Source organism: Cupressus sempervirens, chromosome 5 (genome assembly GCF_028749045.1).
Source record: "Cupressus sempervirens isolate cs-2001-9-10 chromosome 5, ASM2874904v1, whole genome shotgun sequence".
Classification (NCBI taxonomy): domain Eukaryota; kingdom Viridiplantae; phylum Streptophyta; class Pinopsida; order Cupressales; family Cupressaceae; genus Cupressus; species Cupressus sempervirens.
This window is the reverse complement of record NC_143122.1, coordinates 441953131-441969487: the sequence shown is the minus strand read 5'-3', so window position 1 is coordinate 441969487 and position 16357 is coordinate 441953131. Positions and strand designations below refer to the sequence as shown.

The following is a 16357-nucleotide window of genomic DNA, read 5'->3' as shown; positions in this document are numbered from 1 at the left end:
TTTTGCCAAATCAAGAAGACGCGTGTTTATTTAAAAAATTCATGTGAAGGTGAGCAAGTAGAAAACCTTGCTAAAGACATGGAAAGGGGCCCACTCAATCACTAATGAAACATCTTTGTGATATAAACCTAGATGTTATCAAACCATTTTGGATGAAAGCTCACCAATTACTTTCAATTTGTTAGCCTCAAACTTCATCACTTTTATCCTACAATTTTTTTTTTTTGCCTTAAGTTTTATGTGAATTTGTACAACATTAAGTTGAAACATAAGACCGCAGGATATGAAACTATCAGACATCCAAGTTCCTTTGTATGTCCAACCATCCATTGGATCTTTTCCATAGCATTTGTAGGTTCAATTACACATTCAAAGTATAATCTTGTTTAGTTAAATTATTCACTGCATCTTGATGCCTTAATGAATTAGTGATGAAAACTTCAAGTGACCCATTAGAAAGAAAATGCAGAGTACAAGACAAAGAAAATGTGCAAGCATAACCTCACCCAGTTCACTCAATCAAATAACCACCCAAGCAAATACGATTTGGGAAAAATAACAGATCAATGTCTATACAATATTGGAGGTGTTTTTAGAATTTTACAATATCAAAAAGATGACCAAATATTAACAATACAACTCAAGCTCAAAATAACAATATGTACCCTTTAAAAAAATGCTAAAGTGACTCTAAAAGGACTCCCTGAAGTTGTGACTTAAGTACAAAGCCAGTCTGATGGAACTCTAAATTTTGACAAAATCTTAGAGCCCCAAAGCACCCTGGCAAAGGGAGAATTTTCAGATCTACCCACTACAAATATTCAAACAACATGCTCCAAGCATTGAATCATGGAGAATGAGACAACTGTGACAAACACATCTGGTTGTATAATGTCATGAGTATAGCAAAGTTTCTGGACATAAAAGTATGAATGATATGATAAACATATCCAGGTTGATTTGACAAAAAGGTCACTTTCAGTTCATTAATTTTACAATAATCCAATCAAGATCAACAAAACTATGACCACGGCTGTACAGAAGTGTTTGAAAGCTGGAGATTCTTTGGTGGTTCCAGTCTGAAGGCAAACAATTCTTGCAGTGAAAAACAGCTTGAAGACGCTATAAAGGTTGCAGCCACAAAGAACAAATATAGTTTCATGATATATTTTGGTAATTTATTGAGCAGAAGTACAAAAACAAACATTCAGTTATTGGGACAGTATTGGTATTTCAGAGCTTTGTCAACTGCAGCAAGAACAGTGTTGGCAGCACATCTACGATATTGATGACATAAATAAATGCAGTAGTTATAATCAGTATCACTGATATCTACATGAATATGTAAAGAGGAAGCCAATCTATCAAGAAAATATGAAAAGCACGGTCATCATAAGAATGAAAGTTTAAGGAAGCATTCAAAGTTAAGAAGACACAAATCTCCAGTGCCACAATTTGTATGCCTATATATGATTCTTTTGATGAGGTGGACAACTGTGAAATACACCGGTAGTGCATCTTGAGCCTGATCAGTTAAAATCTGAAATGTATTGAGGTATGCAGTAATATATCAGTAATATTGATTGGTTTGAAGACTACACTCATGAACAACATATCCATGACACAACAACAAAAAGGAATCAAACAAATATATGTGAAGAAAAATCTAGTCAATCTTAACATGAAATGTATTTCTGAAGCATGAACCGATTGCAATAATAAAGAAAGTGGAATCCCAAGGTGGGAAGTGAATGCAGAAGCAAAGAAGCAGTTTGTTTATGGAACGATGATTGAGCAGTGATTTAAAAACAAGCAATATATATCATATTCAGTGCCAGAGAATCAGAGATAATATACCGTAAAAGTGAGAAACTTGTTTCAGATTATGGAGGCATGAACATGTTGACCTTATCAAACTTCGCTGGAAAGGCATTACCTGATAGCATTCAACTCTACAGCCTCAAATACTGGTGAAGGTAGGGAAAGACAATATTGCAGGGTGTAAAGATGTCAGAACATCTGTGGAAATAATGTGCTCATGGACCCAGTAAAATTAAGGAGCATTCCAAAGACAACTGGCAACCATAAAGACCACTTGAAATAGATAAGTTTCTGGCACATAGAGAACAGACCGAGTGAGTCAACGTTGAAGGATTAAACAAGGAGGCATAATATACATCTTCAGAATCTCGTGACTATCCCAGTTCATGGATAGTAAATATGATTATGTACAGTAGTATTCAAAAGAGAGATTGTCTCCTGTGTCTGCGTGTATATGTTCAAAAAGAAAGGATTAAAGTGTTATAACCAGGCATCATTCGGGAGATCCCTGGACGTCATGATTCCCCATATGTATGGCCGTCTGTGGAAATAAACATCTTGGTTCAATGTGACAAATTTGTGTGTTAGTAGAATATCTATCAGAGCACAGATTTATCATAACTGATATGAGTTGCATACAAGAGAAGTCCATGTAAAGGCAATGCCTGGGATATGGCAGTTTGTTGAGTGGCTTTGAGAACCTTTATTGTTATACCCAATAAAATTTGTTCAGCTTTCATAGACACTTGACCTTGGAGTTTGTATTCCTAATACTTCTTTGAAATTGTTGCAGGTTTAGCGGACATGTATGCTGGAGGAGAAATAGTCATAACATATGAATATCAGACATATGAGTAGAATTTGTTGGCCCCATAATTCAAAAGATTTAGGAACTACCATACAAAGAAACATGTTGAAAGATGGGCATCAGGTGAAAGCAATACATCTCCAGGCATCTTATACATAAAGGACTTGCGAGAGACCCTATGCGGATATGGAGCATGAGTGCTTTGGTTTCTTTTAACAATTATTAAATTCAAATATGAGCGCAACACATGGAAAAACCAATCACTATTAAAATCAAATTACATTAAAATTATATGATCAATTATTTATTGCAAAAGGGTGCGATGGTTAATAATGTCCCTCCATCCCTTATAAATACAAGATGTAAAATCATATGATAGAGACAATACACAAAATTCATATTTTTCTCTTTCAAAATTTTACATACTCAATATACATTTGATATATTATATTCTTTCATTGGCAAATGAATGAATTTTTGAACTAAGCTCGTGAATTTTGGATTGTTGAATAAATATATTCATATGCAATTCTAGACTCAAACTGTAGTGGATGGATCATCCGTAAGGAGTGTCTCCAGTGCAATTTTATTTCCAACATGATCAGTAAGAAATATTTATTTTATTTGCATGAAGCTTTAAAGTTAAAATATTATATAGTTTCGTCCTTTATAATTATTATTTTTAATTTTATAAATAATTTATATGATAGATAAGTGGACAGGATCAATTATAGCATTTTAAATTCGAACATCATAGATATTGAGAAATATTTAATTGTTTCTGAATCTATGTCTGGTTTGTCTCTGAACCACAGGAGTAATGTCCCCATTTTAGCAAGTTCCTACAGTTGGCTTGGTCAGTTCACCCATCGCGACCCTGGTGAGCTGACAGTTGGATTTGAGGGCCTATTTTCTGAGAAGTGCTAATAATTCACAATTGAAGTATTGTGAATTAACTATGTGATGTGTTTAAGTCTGAATTGTGGAGTCTTCCTTCTGTTTCTAACTGTAGCTAGAAGGCATTGTTGTGTGGGAATTCAATTGCATTTCAACCTGCGAATTGGGAAGGGTTTTTGGTGAATACTGGTGTGAGGATAATTCTGGAAATAGGTAGGTTTCCTGCCTGTTGGTGTGATTCATTAACAGCATTCAAGGTTAACATTCAGCCTGTTACTTCCCAACATTTGGCTCTCATTTTTACAGTGTATCAGATTAGTACAAATTTGGTGATTAATCTTTCCTCATAGCTGGGCATTATTACAAATATTTGGGCAGCTGCATTGGGTGAGTGAAATCTGAAAGTCAGTGATATGTTTGGCTGCGAATTGGAATGCTACTGTTAGGTGTTTGTACCTGCCACATTATCAGCCTTGACATCATTACTTATGCCCTGTAAACACCTATAGCAGGCAACATTATCTAAGTTCAGCTAACCTGGGTATTAATGTGAGAAAAATCATAGTTAATTCCTTACTAGAACGTGAGCTAATTGGAGCAGAAAATTGTTTGCAAAGAAGTTTGACCCATCCAGGGTAGTCAATTAATCTTGCTGCAAATTGGATTTGTCAAGCAACATACAGGTTAATTACTTCTTTGTATTCTCAACAATTATTATTGATATTTCCAGAATTACATGTTTGATTATCAGTTTCAAAATTGGGCTTGTTCGGTATCAATAAACTCTTTATTTCAGTATTGTTTCCACTTATATCTCATATGCAAAAACACCCAAAACAAACAAACATCATATACAGTAACAACAAAGATGTTTGCCAAGTGTTTGACAAAATGTCAAACCAATGAAATATGAGAGAAATTGATGCTTGATTTGGCTATAACCAGATAGGGTTATTACAGTATCCCATTCCTACAAGTAGTTAAGGTGCTCATCCACAAAGGCAGTCTTGTCCTTATGAGCCTCCTTTGTCATCTTGGCTTTGTTCCCTTTGATTCTTGCACTAAGCCTAACCATATTCGATATGGCGTGAGATTTCAGCCTTTCTTCCAAAATTTTGATGCTTTTAGCTGAGTTTTTTATCATGGCTTTATTCAGATGAGATATCCAATACTTTCCTCAAATTCATTTTGATTTCCCCAAGATTATTTTCCAATACTTCTATCTTTACATGCAATTATGAAAGTTATGGTTTAAATTTTGCCAGTTTCTTCCTTCGCATTCCATTTAGCCACTAAAGACATCTTTAATTTTCCTATGCTAATCTCAATGAGAAAACATTTGAGAATCTTATATTGCATGTCAACCAACAAAAAAGAAAGTCAACGGCATTATGTGTTATCATGTGCCTGAAATTAATCCCTATATAACGAAGTAGCTATTCATTGCCATCTAATCCTTCAACTAAAACCCCAAAGTTTGGAGAAGGATCCCCAGAAGAATGCCTACTATAAGTCATAGACAAAACAGTGAAGATATAGATGTAGTAGGAGAAGAAAAACACCCACTATACAACCTCTATATTTCTTTCTCTTCTCCAAGTACAACCTTTAGACAAACACAAAAATCTGTAACCTAGGACATGCAATTTTTATGCATTAAAACCCAGAAATGTGGCCCTTTGAATCACTGACCCAATTTGTGTCAAGATTTTGAGAAAACTGCTGCAAGGGACTCTTTTCTTTAAACAGTCCCATTACAAATGGGATCAACAATTTTGATGGACAATTAAACATGGGAGCACTTCCAACTGAACTTCCAGTTTGCATTTAAGTGACACTTGCTCCACCATCTTTCCCACTTTCGCTCTCTAATTTTAACATGTAAAACTCCTCAATACTGTGGGAATTCATCTTGCTTAGTAGACCTATGCTAGCATTTGAAAATAGACAAATTTAAAATTTAAAATAGTGGTGAGAAAAAAAATTCTAACCACCCTGAGAAATTCCACAAAAAATGGCAAACTAGGATGAAAACCAAAAATAAATATCTAAAAAATATTGAATTGAATAAACTTGTACAGAATGAAATTATCCAAGAATGCAAGAGTATGGAAAGGAAATGCAAATACCTTGTTAACGTTGCTTTCAATATCATGCAAAATTCTTCGATGGCCACAACTCTCTTGTGCCTCTTGATCATTTCATTCAAAAGCAAACTAATAGATTTCAAGGATTGATGAGCAGCCTCAGTAGGTGGCCCTCTATGTATTTTGTTAGTGGCGGTTCCTGGTATTTGGAACATCAAGGTAATTTTATGGCTACCAAGGAGCATCTCCAGCATCGGATGTCCCCAACAGAACAAGAATATTCTGAGACATTCCATGGATGTCCTGATCATAGTTCCGAGAATCGTCGGAATCGCTAGTTTGGCGATTTGATTCAAGCATACCAATTTTTTTGGAGTCGTGAATCATTTCAAGCAATTTTTTGCCATGAATCGCCGATTCATACAATTCATGAAAAAAATCGCCTGAATTGGCTCCATGAATTGACCATGCGGCAAGGCATAAAGTGAACTCATTTTTAATTAAAACTGTTATTGAAATAGCGTCGGTCAGAAATTGCGGATTATACATGTATGTGTGTGTATGTCTTACATACACTCACATACATATATAATCCTAGTCTAATAATGCATCTGAAATCTAATCGAGCACTTCATATCAAACTAAGATAAAATCTATACATGTATATTTGCATTCGATTCGTTACATAATGCTCTTGTGATCGATCCAATATATATCTCTTTTGTTTAACATAAACAATCACAAATTAGTTAGTACTAACTAACTAATCTAATCCTATAGAAGATCAAATTAGTTAGCTAATACTAACTAATCAATTTGAAATCTTGTGACTTTTGATATTGAAGGATCGTGACCTTTCTTGGCTAGCATCCATTGGAATCAATATATATGTCCACTGATGCTTGTAGTATTGACATTGAAATAAATAAATGCTCAATACCTTCAGCGGCAGATCAACTTACATCATATTGCTCATTATCGTTTGTATCCAATCTAATATTATCATATCTATATTGCATTTGCAATACACAGTAACTAACATATTGCAAATCGGGTCACAAGGATAATTATATTGCAGATCAATACATAGAGATCCTCGATATTGCAAACTGGGCTCTCACATACAAAGCAAATCATTAATCTGAAGGTATTATATATTGAACATATCACTCAGCGTTAAAGAAGGTACATGTACTCTCTCTTACCTGCAAGTAAAAGTACAAACTGGTTGATAAACTGTGATTAAAATTAAAAGAAACATACAGACTGATAGAAGCTTAATTCATTTATAAAAACACGTTTTTTTTTTGTTTTTTTTTACCTTTCCTCTTTGTTTTAACCCTAAAGAGCCTTCTAATTGTTAAACATTAGTAGAAGAGAGGAAAAGTGAGAGAGAAGAAGATAAAAGAAAAACCACAGGTTTCCAACTAACAAGAAGGAAGAGCACCAAAGAGATCAAAAGTCCATTTGGGGAGGCCATAAGATTGCATTGGGAGCATTAAGGAGTCAATAGCAACACTAATCAACTCATTTGCAAGAGGTAAATATTGAATTTTTTTTGCATGTTAGTGTATTATGCATTTTTTGTTAATTTTTTTTAGTTTTCATTTGCAAATCTTGAATATTTTTTAGTTTTACTAAATTGCAAAGTAGGGTTTGTTGTTTTGTAACTTCTATTTATTAGTTTCAAAATTTGAGGTTTTACTTGAATTTTCTTATTGCAGCAGCCTTAACTTTCATTTTCCACAATGGGTAAAAAAGATGAATACTGAAAATATACCGAAGACTTTCTTGGAAGAAACAAATTTCAAACAAATGTATGTTTTGTAAAGAAATAAATTTTAGTGGTATTTATAGATTCAAATACCACATTGTTGTTATACCTAGACATGATATTCTTTTGCCTCTTCTCAGTGCAGATACCTTTGCTCCACACTTATTCAGAATCCTCAAATCTTCTGGCATACCCTTTTTCCTAGATGTCCCCCCTCACTCTTCACCCTTAACTTCCACTCTTTGACCTCCCACACCATTACACTTTATGATATTCCAGGGCAGGCACCTCTTCATTACACTCTGCCTCCTTACTGTCATCTATTCACCTCCTCCAATATTTTTGAGGTCATTAGATCCATGAGATGCAGTAGAGTTGCGGACGAGGATAGTTTCCAGGCAGAACTTTTCAAACTTGGTGCTTCGGTCCTTGGATACTACCCTCCTACACTCTTTAATAGAGTGGTCTGCACTGGGTTTCCTAACTCTTGTTCCCATCGTGTGATATATCGTATCCATAAGTCTGGGCCTACTTCAAACCCAGGGAACTATAGGACTATCATGATCGAGCATACTTTTGCCAAACTTTATGCCAATACTCTGCACACCATGCTATCTAGAGAAATTGACAGGAGAGGTTGTAGGGCTAAAAGGCAAGCTGACATTCGGGTAAACTATCAGACTATGGATCATATCTTCACGTTGCGAGCTATTATTGAGGAGGCTAGGCATCGCTCTAAGAAAGTCTACTGTTGTTTTGTGGATTTTTGCAAGGCTTTTGATTTTGTTCCTGGGATGGCCTTATTTTAGAGACTTAGCGAGATTGGGATCTCAGATATGTTGTTGACTGCTATTATGAGACTATATGAGAACGTGATTAGTAGACTCAGGACCCCAGAGGGCTTTCCTATTCCAACTCAGAGCACCATTGGGGTGAAGCAAGGCTGCCCTCTTTCTCCTACTCTGTTTGGCTTGTATATTGATGAGCTCGAGGATTTCCTTGTGAACTCCTCGCAACCTGGTGACGCGTGCTATTTGCATCGGTTTTTGATCTCCATTCTCCTTTTTGCTGATGATATTGTTCTATTGGCCTCTTCTCCGGACAATTTACAAAGATTTCTTGATGGTTTGGCTTCTTTTTGTGATCAGCGTCAACTAGTGGTTAATCTGGCAAAGACTCGGGTTATGATCCTTAACTGCTTAAAGATCTCTCATCTTCATTTCTTTTTTTTGGGGCACGAGGTTGAGATCACGTCTTCTTACATGTATCTCGGAGTAAAGTTTTCGAGACCCTGTTTTAGTTTGAGATCGGCTATTCAGTCTAGAGTTAGTAAGGGCATGGGTTCTCGACGCTTCAAACATCATTTCCAAGACACTTCGTCCAAGTTGTCCCCCTTGGACTCCTTGGTTAGACCAACCGTTCTCTATGGTTCAGTGGTTTGGGGGCCTTCTCTTCTTGCTTCTGATTGGACCTTTATTGAGCGTGTTCAGACATTACTTTTATGACGTATCATCAAATGCCACGGGCTCACCCCCCATAGCATTGTCTTGGCCGAGTTTGGAGCTCATCCTTTGAAACTTGCGGCTATTTTTGACTTGATTTGGTTTCTCCACCGACTTCAAGGTTTTATGGATTCAGAGATCAACTGCCACAGATACTCTCATCTGGCATACTGTTCTTCTATTGAGATTATGAGATCTGACACTTGCACTAGATCACATTGTTGGTATGCCTAGGCCACTTCTCTGTGGAATTCGATAGGGATTGAGATTGATCATCTTCCTCCATACCAGTTCTCGTTGGATGCTCCTGCTCACCTCCTCCCCTCACATCAACAGTTGAACAAGTATGTCAAATAGGATATCTATAGATAGTACATTATCACTACTTGGAGTAATCCTCCTCGTGGATTACATCCTAAGATGGCCTTTTATGCGGAGCATTTTCTTGTGATTCGGAATGGTATTATTGTGCATCCTTATCTTTATCAACGTTGGTGTCACGCCCTGCGATCTGCTTTGGGCTCCTTCAAAGTTGGCTCTCACCATCTTTAGGACCGGAAAGACCACCATATGGACAAGGATGATCAAATTTGTAGACTGTATACTTTAGCAGAGGTTGAGACTGAGACCCACTTCATATTTCGTTGTCCTGCTCACCTCCTCCCCTCACGTCAGGAGTTGAACAAGTATGTCAAATAGGATATCTATAGACAATACATTATCACTACTTGGAGTAATCCTCCTAGTGGATTACATCCTAAGATGGCCTTTTATGTGGAGCATTTTCTTGAGATTCGGAATGGCATTATTGTGCATCCTTATCTTTATCAAAGTTGGTGTCACGCCTCGTGATCTGCTTTGGGCTCCTTCAAAGTTGGCTCTCACCATCTTTAGGACCGGACCGACCACGATATGGACAAGGATGATCAAATTTGTAGACTGTGTACTTTAGCGGAGGTTGAGACTGAGACCCACTTCATATTTCGTTGTCCTATCTACTATGAGATCAGAGGGAGATTTTACTACTTATTCAGAAACTATTTTTGTCTTTCAGCATTCTTCAACTATATTGACCAGCATGTCTTGCACTTTATCTGCATGAGGCTTCCCAGCTTCGTGAGCATACCCTGCAGTCAGTCACACCTCAAGGACATACCTCTAATCAGCTCATCGCCGCATTTTTCTCCCCCTTGTCTTTACCATGGGGTGTGAAAAGGCCATCTAGTATATCACTCCCTCCAGATCGATCAGCCACTGTACCAGTCTTTCCAAGCAGCGACACTCCTCCAACGGCTCTCAGTGACGATCTAAGACTTTGAATCGCCCATGGTTATATCCTTCTGTGACTAATTTCTTTGTATGAAGGATCCTTAGTCCTTGCCTTGGTTTTTCTTGATTTGTATCTTGTTTTCTTTCTTCTCAATTACCGTTTGGTGCTCCTGCTTTGGCCGGCTCTTTTGTTTGTATGCTTAGTCCCATAGACCCTTGTGGTTTTTTGTTGGACATTAATATTAGTATCTTATCTATCTTATCTACAAACTCCTGAGGCAAAACGCACTTGCTTAGTGGCATTAGAAAAATATGAACAAGATAAATTGAATAAGAAAAGGCAACTTGAAGGGTTAAGAGCTATTGGCTCCCATGCTCCTGTAGTTGCATCTGCATCCGCATCCGTAGGTTGTGTTGGAGAGGGTTCTTCTAGGCCTCCTTTTCATCCTAGTTCTAGTGCTCATGCTAGTGCTAGTGCTAGTCAGTCTTATACTGAGATTGAGTCCAACCTATTGCAGCCTAGAGTGCGGAAGAACAGATTGGATAGTTACTTTGTTCCGTGTTTTATGTATGTTAACTTTTATTTGATGATGTTATAGTGTGTTTAAGTTATATTCAATAAAGTGTGCATGAAATAAAGTTTAAATTGTTAAAATCTCTAAATTTAAAGGGTTTTTTCTAATTTGCCAATTCATGGCCAATTCACAATTCGATTTGGCCTTGCCAATTTTGATCCAATTCCGATTCTCGTTACTTTGGTTATGAGATGTTTAATGTCTGCTAAAATAGTGAAATTTTCTTGCTGTCGCCTAAAACAGTCGAGAACATCTCAAGCATTGCGTAAAAATGTGGAAAGAAGAGGGAAAGACACAATATGGACATTTGATATGCACAACACCTCGAATATTCAAGAAGACCCTATAGTGCAATGAATGCATTCCCATATAAAACCACATTGAATCCAGCTAAATGTTTGCAACTACACAAGCTAGAGAATGGTCCTTCGGCATGCAGGGAGAAGCCTTATGTGGAGGGATATAACTACCAAAGCAGTAATAGAAATATCAACATGTTCCATAAAGACTAAGATAAACATTCAAAAGTCTGAAAAATTGAACAATGTGGAGTCTCAACTCAAATGAAGGAATTTTCAATACACTGACAGGATCACCAGGGTGATCCTGCAGTTTGAATCGACAATTGTATATTTTCATTGACAGTTGAGTCATCATCACTGGTGGCTAAGCTAACATCACAGCTGTTGATAACTGTCACCACAGTTGCACAAACAAATTCTCGCACAGTTTAATATTTGCATTTGCATTGTAAGTTAGAGATAGTGAAATATCTTCTTATGACAATGTTCATTTGTTATACAGATTCTTATTTCCAAAATTTCATGTGAAGAAGTGTACAAAGGGAAGGATTGTGCTTGGTAGATCCTGTAAAGCATTGAAGAACAGGGGAAGAATAGGGGACAATCGTTTCATAAAGAATGATGAGTTTTCAAAAAAAACATAATCCTTCATTAACAACATTATCTTTCTTTCTCATGCTTAGATGAGAGGATAACCATGATGTAAATTTCAGCGTCATTAAAATGTCAACTGATCCAGATGGCTTCCAGCTTTCCCCAAACCATTCTCAGAGACTAAAAGATTTAGGGTCTGAATAGGCTCTAACCAAGGGACAGATGAGCGTCTTCATTGAAATTTTGTCTCATTTTGACATTTTACCAGAAGTCAACTGTTTATGTTCTGTCTTTCCTATTGAGAAGTGCTGGTTGGGTGAACTTCAATTTTCAGGTAACATTCATTAGCCTTTTAGTATGAAAAAACAACTGAATGGGTGTTGGTCAGCCATCTCACTATATGAATCTGTATTTTATCAGATCGTCACTTGAAATATGACTATTATCGTATGAGACAGCCAATCTAAATGAGGAAGGAATTTCTGGGGTGGAGATTGCTGCCTCATATACAAAGAGGCAATTTGGATGTTAGCTTGGAGAGATGCTAATAAGATCTGATGGGATGACAAGAAATATGCAAGGGAGAGTGAAAGATGAATAATCAAAGCAAAGATTGTTTCATATTTTAATGAGACCCAACATAATCCTTTACAAAGATTTATACATAAAATATTATAATAAAAATGCAAGTACAATTGCATAACATATCCATCTTAGCTATATCAATGACCTCTTCATACACTCGTCGAAGCCAACATGCACATTTAATTCCTTCCTCCATAGTCCAGCAGATAGCCTTTAATTTTTCAGGAGTGTCCAGATCCACCATCTCCAAGCAAAAAAGGAATATGCGCAATGAATCTCCAAGGAGAGAAATACAGTGTCCACTTTCCCTATCAGAAAAAAATCAAGAATACAGAAAGAGTATCATTACCCACTAAAATTGGACACTAACAAAAAAAAAGTATACCTAGCAAAGATAATAAACAGATCACTGTAAGAACAACCATTTATAAGCTTTCAACCCTAAATGAAGCCTACAGTTGGCGAATTTCAATCATTTCAAATCCTCCAATGATAAAGAATATAAGAACCTAGAAAATTGGACAAGAAAAAGTAATGATGGATCTAAATGAACAAGCTAATAATGGATCTAACGATGAATATAGTCTTTTTTGCATTGGCTTGTGTAGAAAGAGCTATATTAATGTGACAGGATATATTCTATTTAGAAGTTTGATAGATAGTCTATTAATGTGACAGAATATAGTTTTTTCTTGCATTGGCTTGTGTACAATGAGTAATATTAATGCAATAGATTATATTGCAATCTGAATGACCCACAAGTCTAAAATATTATGCATTCTAATCTACTTAAAAAGCTTAGTCCCAAGAAGAGAATGAGATAATACCTTTCGTAATTTGTCAGAAGAGCACAAAGTAACCTGCAACATGAGATGCATAACTCTACGGAGACTTTTCTCATTGCAGCAGTACCTCCTGTGAGAAACGTTGATTTCTCAAAATCCCTAGCTTGATTTTGCAAGGGCATTGTCCGTGGACTAACACACTCAGTCGATTTAAACTGACAAAGATGTTGAAAGAGTAGTCCTGGCAATGCCAATAATTGCCCCACATGACTAGCTTTCAAAGCAAAGACTTCATGCCGTAATACAAATTTTGATAATACCTCCACACAAACCAGAACTACTGATGCTGGATCTGCAAAATTCCTTTCTTGGCATTGATTAAAGGTACTTACAAAAAATATTTGTGGACCTTGCAGGTGCATAATAACATTGAGCAAAGCTGCAACAAAACCTGAGCCGTATTTTGCAAGCAGCTTCATTCGTTTTGGACCTGCAAAGGAATCCAATATTTTTAGTATTTTGGCATATGCATCATACACAAATGCTTTGTAGCATGCTAAAAATCCTTAGAATCAACAACAATTAAGGAATATAAAAACATAAAAAAACACACAGCAAGATTATTTAATATATAAAATGAAGAGCAGAATCTGCTCACATTTGATCGTCTTAATTTCAATAGGTTTTCAAATGAAGAGTTTTTAAAGCTGCATCATCAGTTATTGAACACAAAATGCAAGAACTTAAAGGCCGTATAAAATCTGATTCAAAAACTCCCCACTACATATGGATGTAAATTGTGCAGCAAAGCAAGTTATAAAAAATGTTGGATTCAATACAGAAAACGTAATTGGGCTCAAAGCAGTAGCAAAATTGAAGTCTAATCAAAGAAAGTTTAGGTACAGATATATGGAAAGAAGGTACAGATTAGGAGAAAAAATATTAGGGTGTAGAGGGTATTTTCGTAATAAAGTAATTAAGTAGTCGCTAGGAGAAGTTTGTACCAAAGGTTGGGTCGGTTGGTATTAGTAACCAACCCGAGCACTATTTGTAGTACGCAGATGGAATAGACTGGCATGGTAATTTTGGATATCATTGGTACTGGTATGTAACTTGATTGGTACAATTAATCAAGAGATAAATTCCCATATTCTATGTATTGCTCATTCTAGTAATGCAATAGTATTATAATGTTTGTAGATCATAATTGATAACAATGTCCATATGAATAGTTCATTATTTATTGTACTTGGAACTGACTTACCATATTGGCAATAACATTTCTAGCACCGTTTCCTAGTTCGAACTTGTGGTCTAGATAGACAAGGCAGGAAAATGGAAGTATAAGAGGCAGAATTCTTGACCACTAAGTAGTGATAAAGAAGTAGTGGCAAGGACCAGGGAGGATTGCAAAGCATAAGATCTCGTTCCGGCATGGCGATAGAGTACGTATAGTGGGAGATGGGGCAGAGAGCTCTCTCCACTAGTATGGTATGAACCGAACTCACGGTGAACGGAGTATTGCACAATCTCCTGGGGTCCTTCAAGGTTATAGGCAGGAAGACAACTTTGAATAAGGGGGAACCTAGGAATCACCAATAACAAGATTACTAAGTACATGATGAGTATATCAAATCAAGAAAAATTTCAAAGGTTCAGTGGTAATGAGTCAGAAGACCTGACATGCCACTGTCAGACATGTGACAATATGGGAAGCTAGTGGTCAAAACAATGAGTATTACTGGCTAAAGGCATTCCATGTCACCTTGAGGGTATGGCAATTGACTCGTACACAAAGCTTGTTGGGGCAGAAAAAACGAAATGAAAAAGACTGAAGAATGCCTTTGAGAAGTAGTCTTGACTGCTACAAGATGATGATGAGGTAGTGGCAGAAATTTATAACACACGACAAACAAACAAATGAGACGGTACAGACATACCATAGTAGGCTGAGGGAGTTGATGAGTAAACTAGAAAACCAACCAGCCGATGGGCTAATGAAAAGATGGTTTATAGAAGGATTGTCTTCCTCTCTTAGGAAAAAAAATGAAGGTAGTACCCGCTTCCTCTTATGAGGAGGTATGTAAAAGAGCATTGAATATTGAAAGCGAAAAGAAGGCATCACGTGACAAAAGTTAAGTGACACAAGTGGCAGTGATACAAATAGAGAATCCCCGACCATTCGGGCACTCCATAAGGATACGTTGAGAATGATGAGAGAGAATGAAACCAAAATAGCCAACCAACTATGGTATACAGATTGTCGGAGGGAAGGGCACAATCAAATCGTTCACATATGTATGGATACCATACGCAAGGGGCAAGTCTCCCCCGCACAACCAAACATCTGTACCGGCACAAGAAGGATTCAGTTGCGTATGATTGTCCACACAAGGGGAAAAGATATTCGTACGAACAAGAACTGTACACGTACAGAGTGGCAGGGCAGTCATACGAGCGAAGGCCATATGGATGAGGGTTGTACAAGTAACAAGGTATCCAAACATACACAGAAGGCAGGTCGTACAGATGGCAAAGTAGGTTGTACGGGTGGCAAGGAAGGTCGTATGGATGGCAAAGGAGGTTGTACTGATAGCATGGCAGACCATACGGATGGCAAAGGAGGTTGTACGGATGGCATGGAACATTGTACGAAAGGCAGGGCACCTCGTACAGATGGCACAAAAGGTCGTATGAATTGCAGAGGTCATACAAACACCAATGAGGGATGTACAGGTGGCAAAGAAGGTCGTATGCGCATTGGCAAGGAAGGATGTGATGGAGCCCAAATTTTTAAGGCTCTAATTATAATGACATGACTCCCTTGCCCTTAAAAAATAATAAACCTTTAGTGAAAAAATAAACTGATCATGTTGGGAAACTCTCTTCCTTTGTATGTCAGCGATATTCAATGATTTCTTAACCATATCACAAAGCGTTGTATAAAATCCTAGAATTTCACCTACATCCCATATTTGGTGATTCTCTAAAACATCATAACTAGCCCCAAGCATTCAATAATGCTTCCAGATTTGGATAATGATAGCAACATTGCAATAAATAGTTTGTTGTAGCAAGCTTTAGTATACAAAGAGATAAGAGCAATTTCCTGACCTCGAATTGACTATAGAAATTTAACATGTATCTGGAATGAATGAAGACCCACCAAATTCATATTCTTCAAAACCCTAAATTTTCTGTTCAAGCTTCAGACAGTGGAAAAGTTTAAGTCTATCAGCTTCCCCAGATCAGATATTCCTGATATAGTTTCCAGAATATAAGAGTGGCGAAGAATAATTGTTTCCAGGCAACTCAAATGCTCAACATTTAATTTCTGAAGATCCTTGCAGCTACAAAT

General features: G+C 36.8%; 1 protein-coding gene across 2 annotated transcripts in view; it reads right to left on the bottom strand.

Annotated features, from left to right (window-relative positions):
* Positions 1-16357, bottom strand: part of LOC149556685 (Urb2/Npa2 family protein) — a 120409-nt gene that overhangs the window by 18294 nt on the left and 85758 nt on the right. The window contains exons 6-8 of one of the 2 annotated variants that reach the window (XR_016364744.1): positions 13392-13489; positions 13042-13240; positions 12360-12522 (exon numbers count right to left, since the gene is read on the bottom strand). Coding sequence is in view for 1 of the 2 variants with exons in the window: in XM_089831125.1 (XP_089687251.1) it covers positions 12360-12522; positions 13042-13489 (611 nt within the window). In the remaining variant the exon portion in view is untranslated. Of the gene's footprint in view, positions 1-12359; positions 12523-13041; positions 13490-16357 lie in introns of both variants that reach the window. The other variant, XM_089831125.1, reaches the window with a different exon arrangement.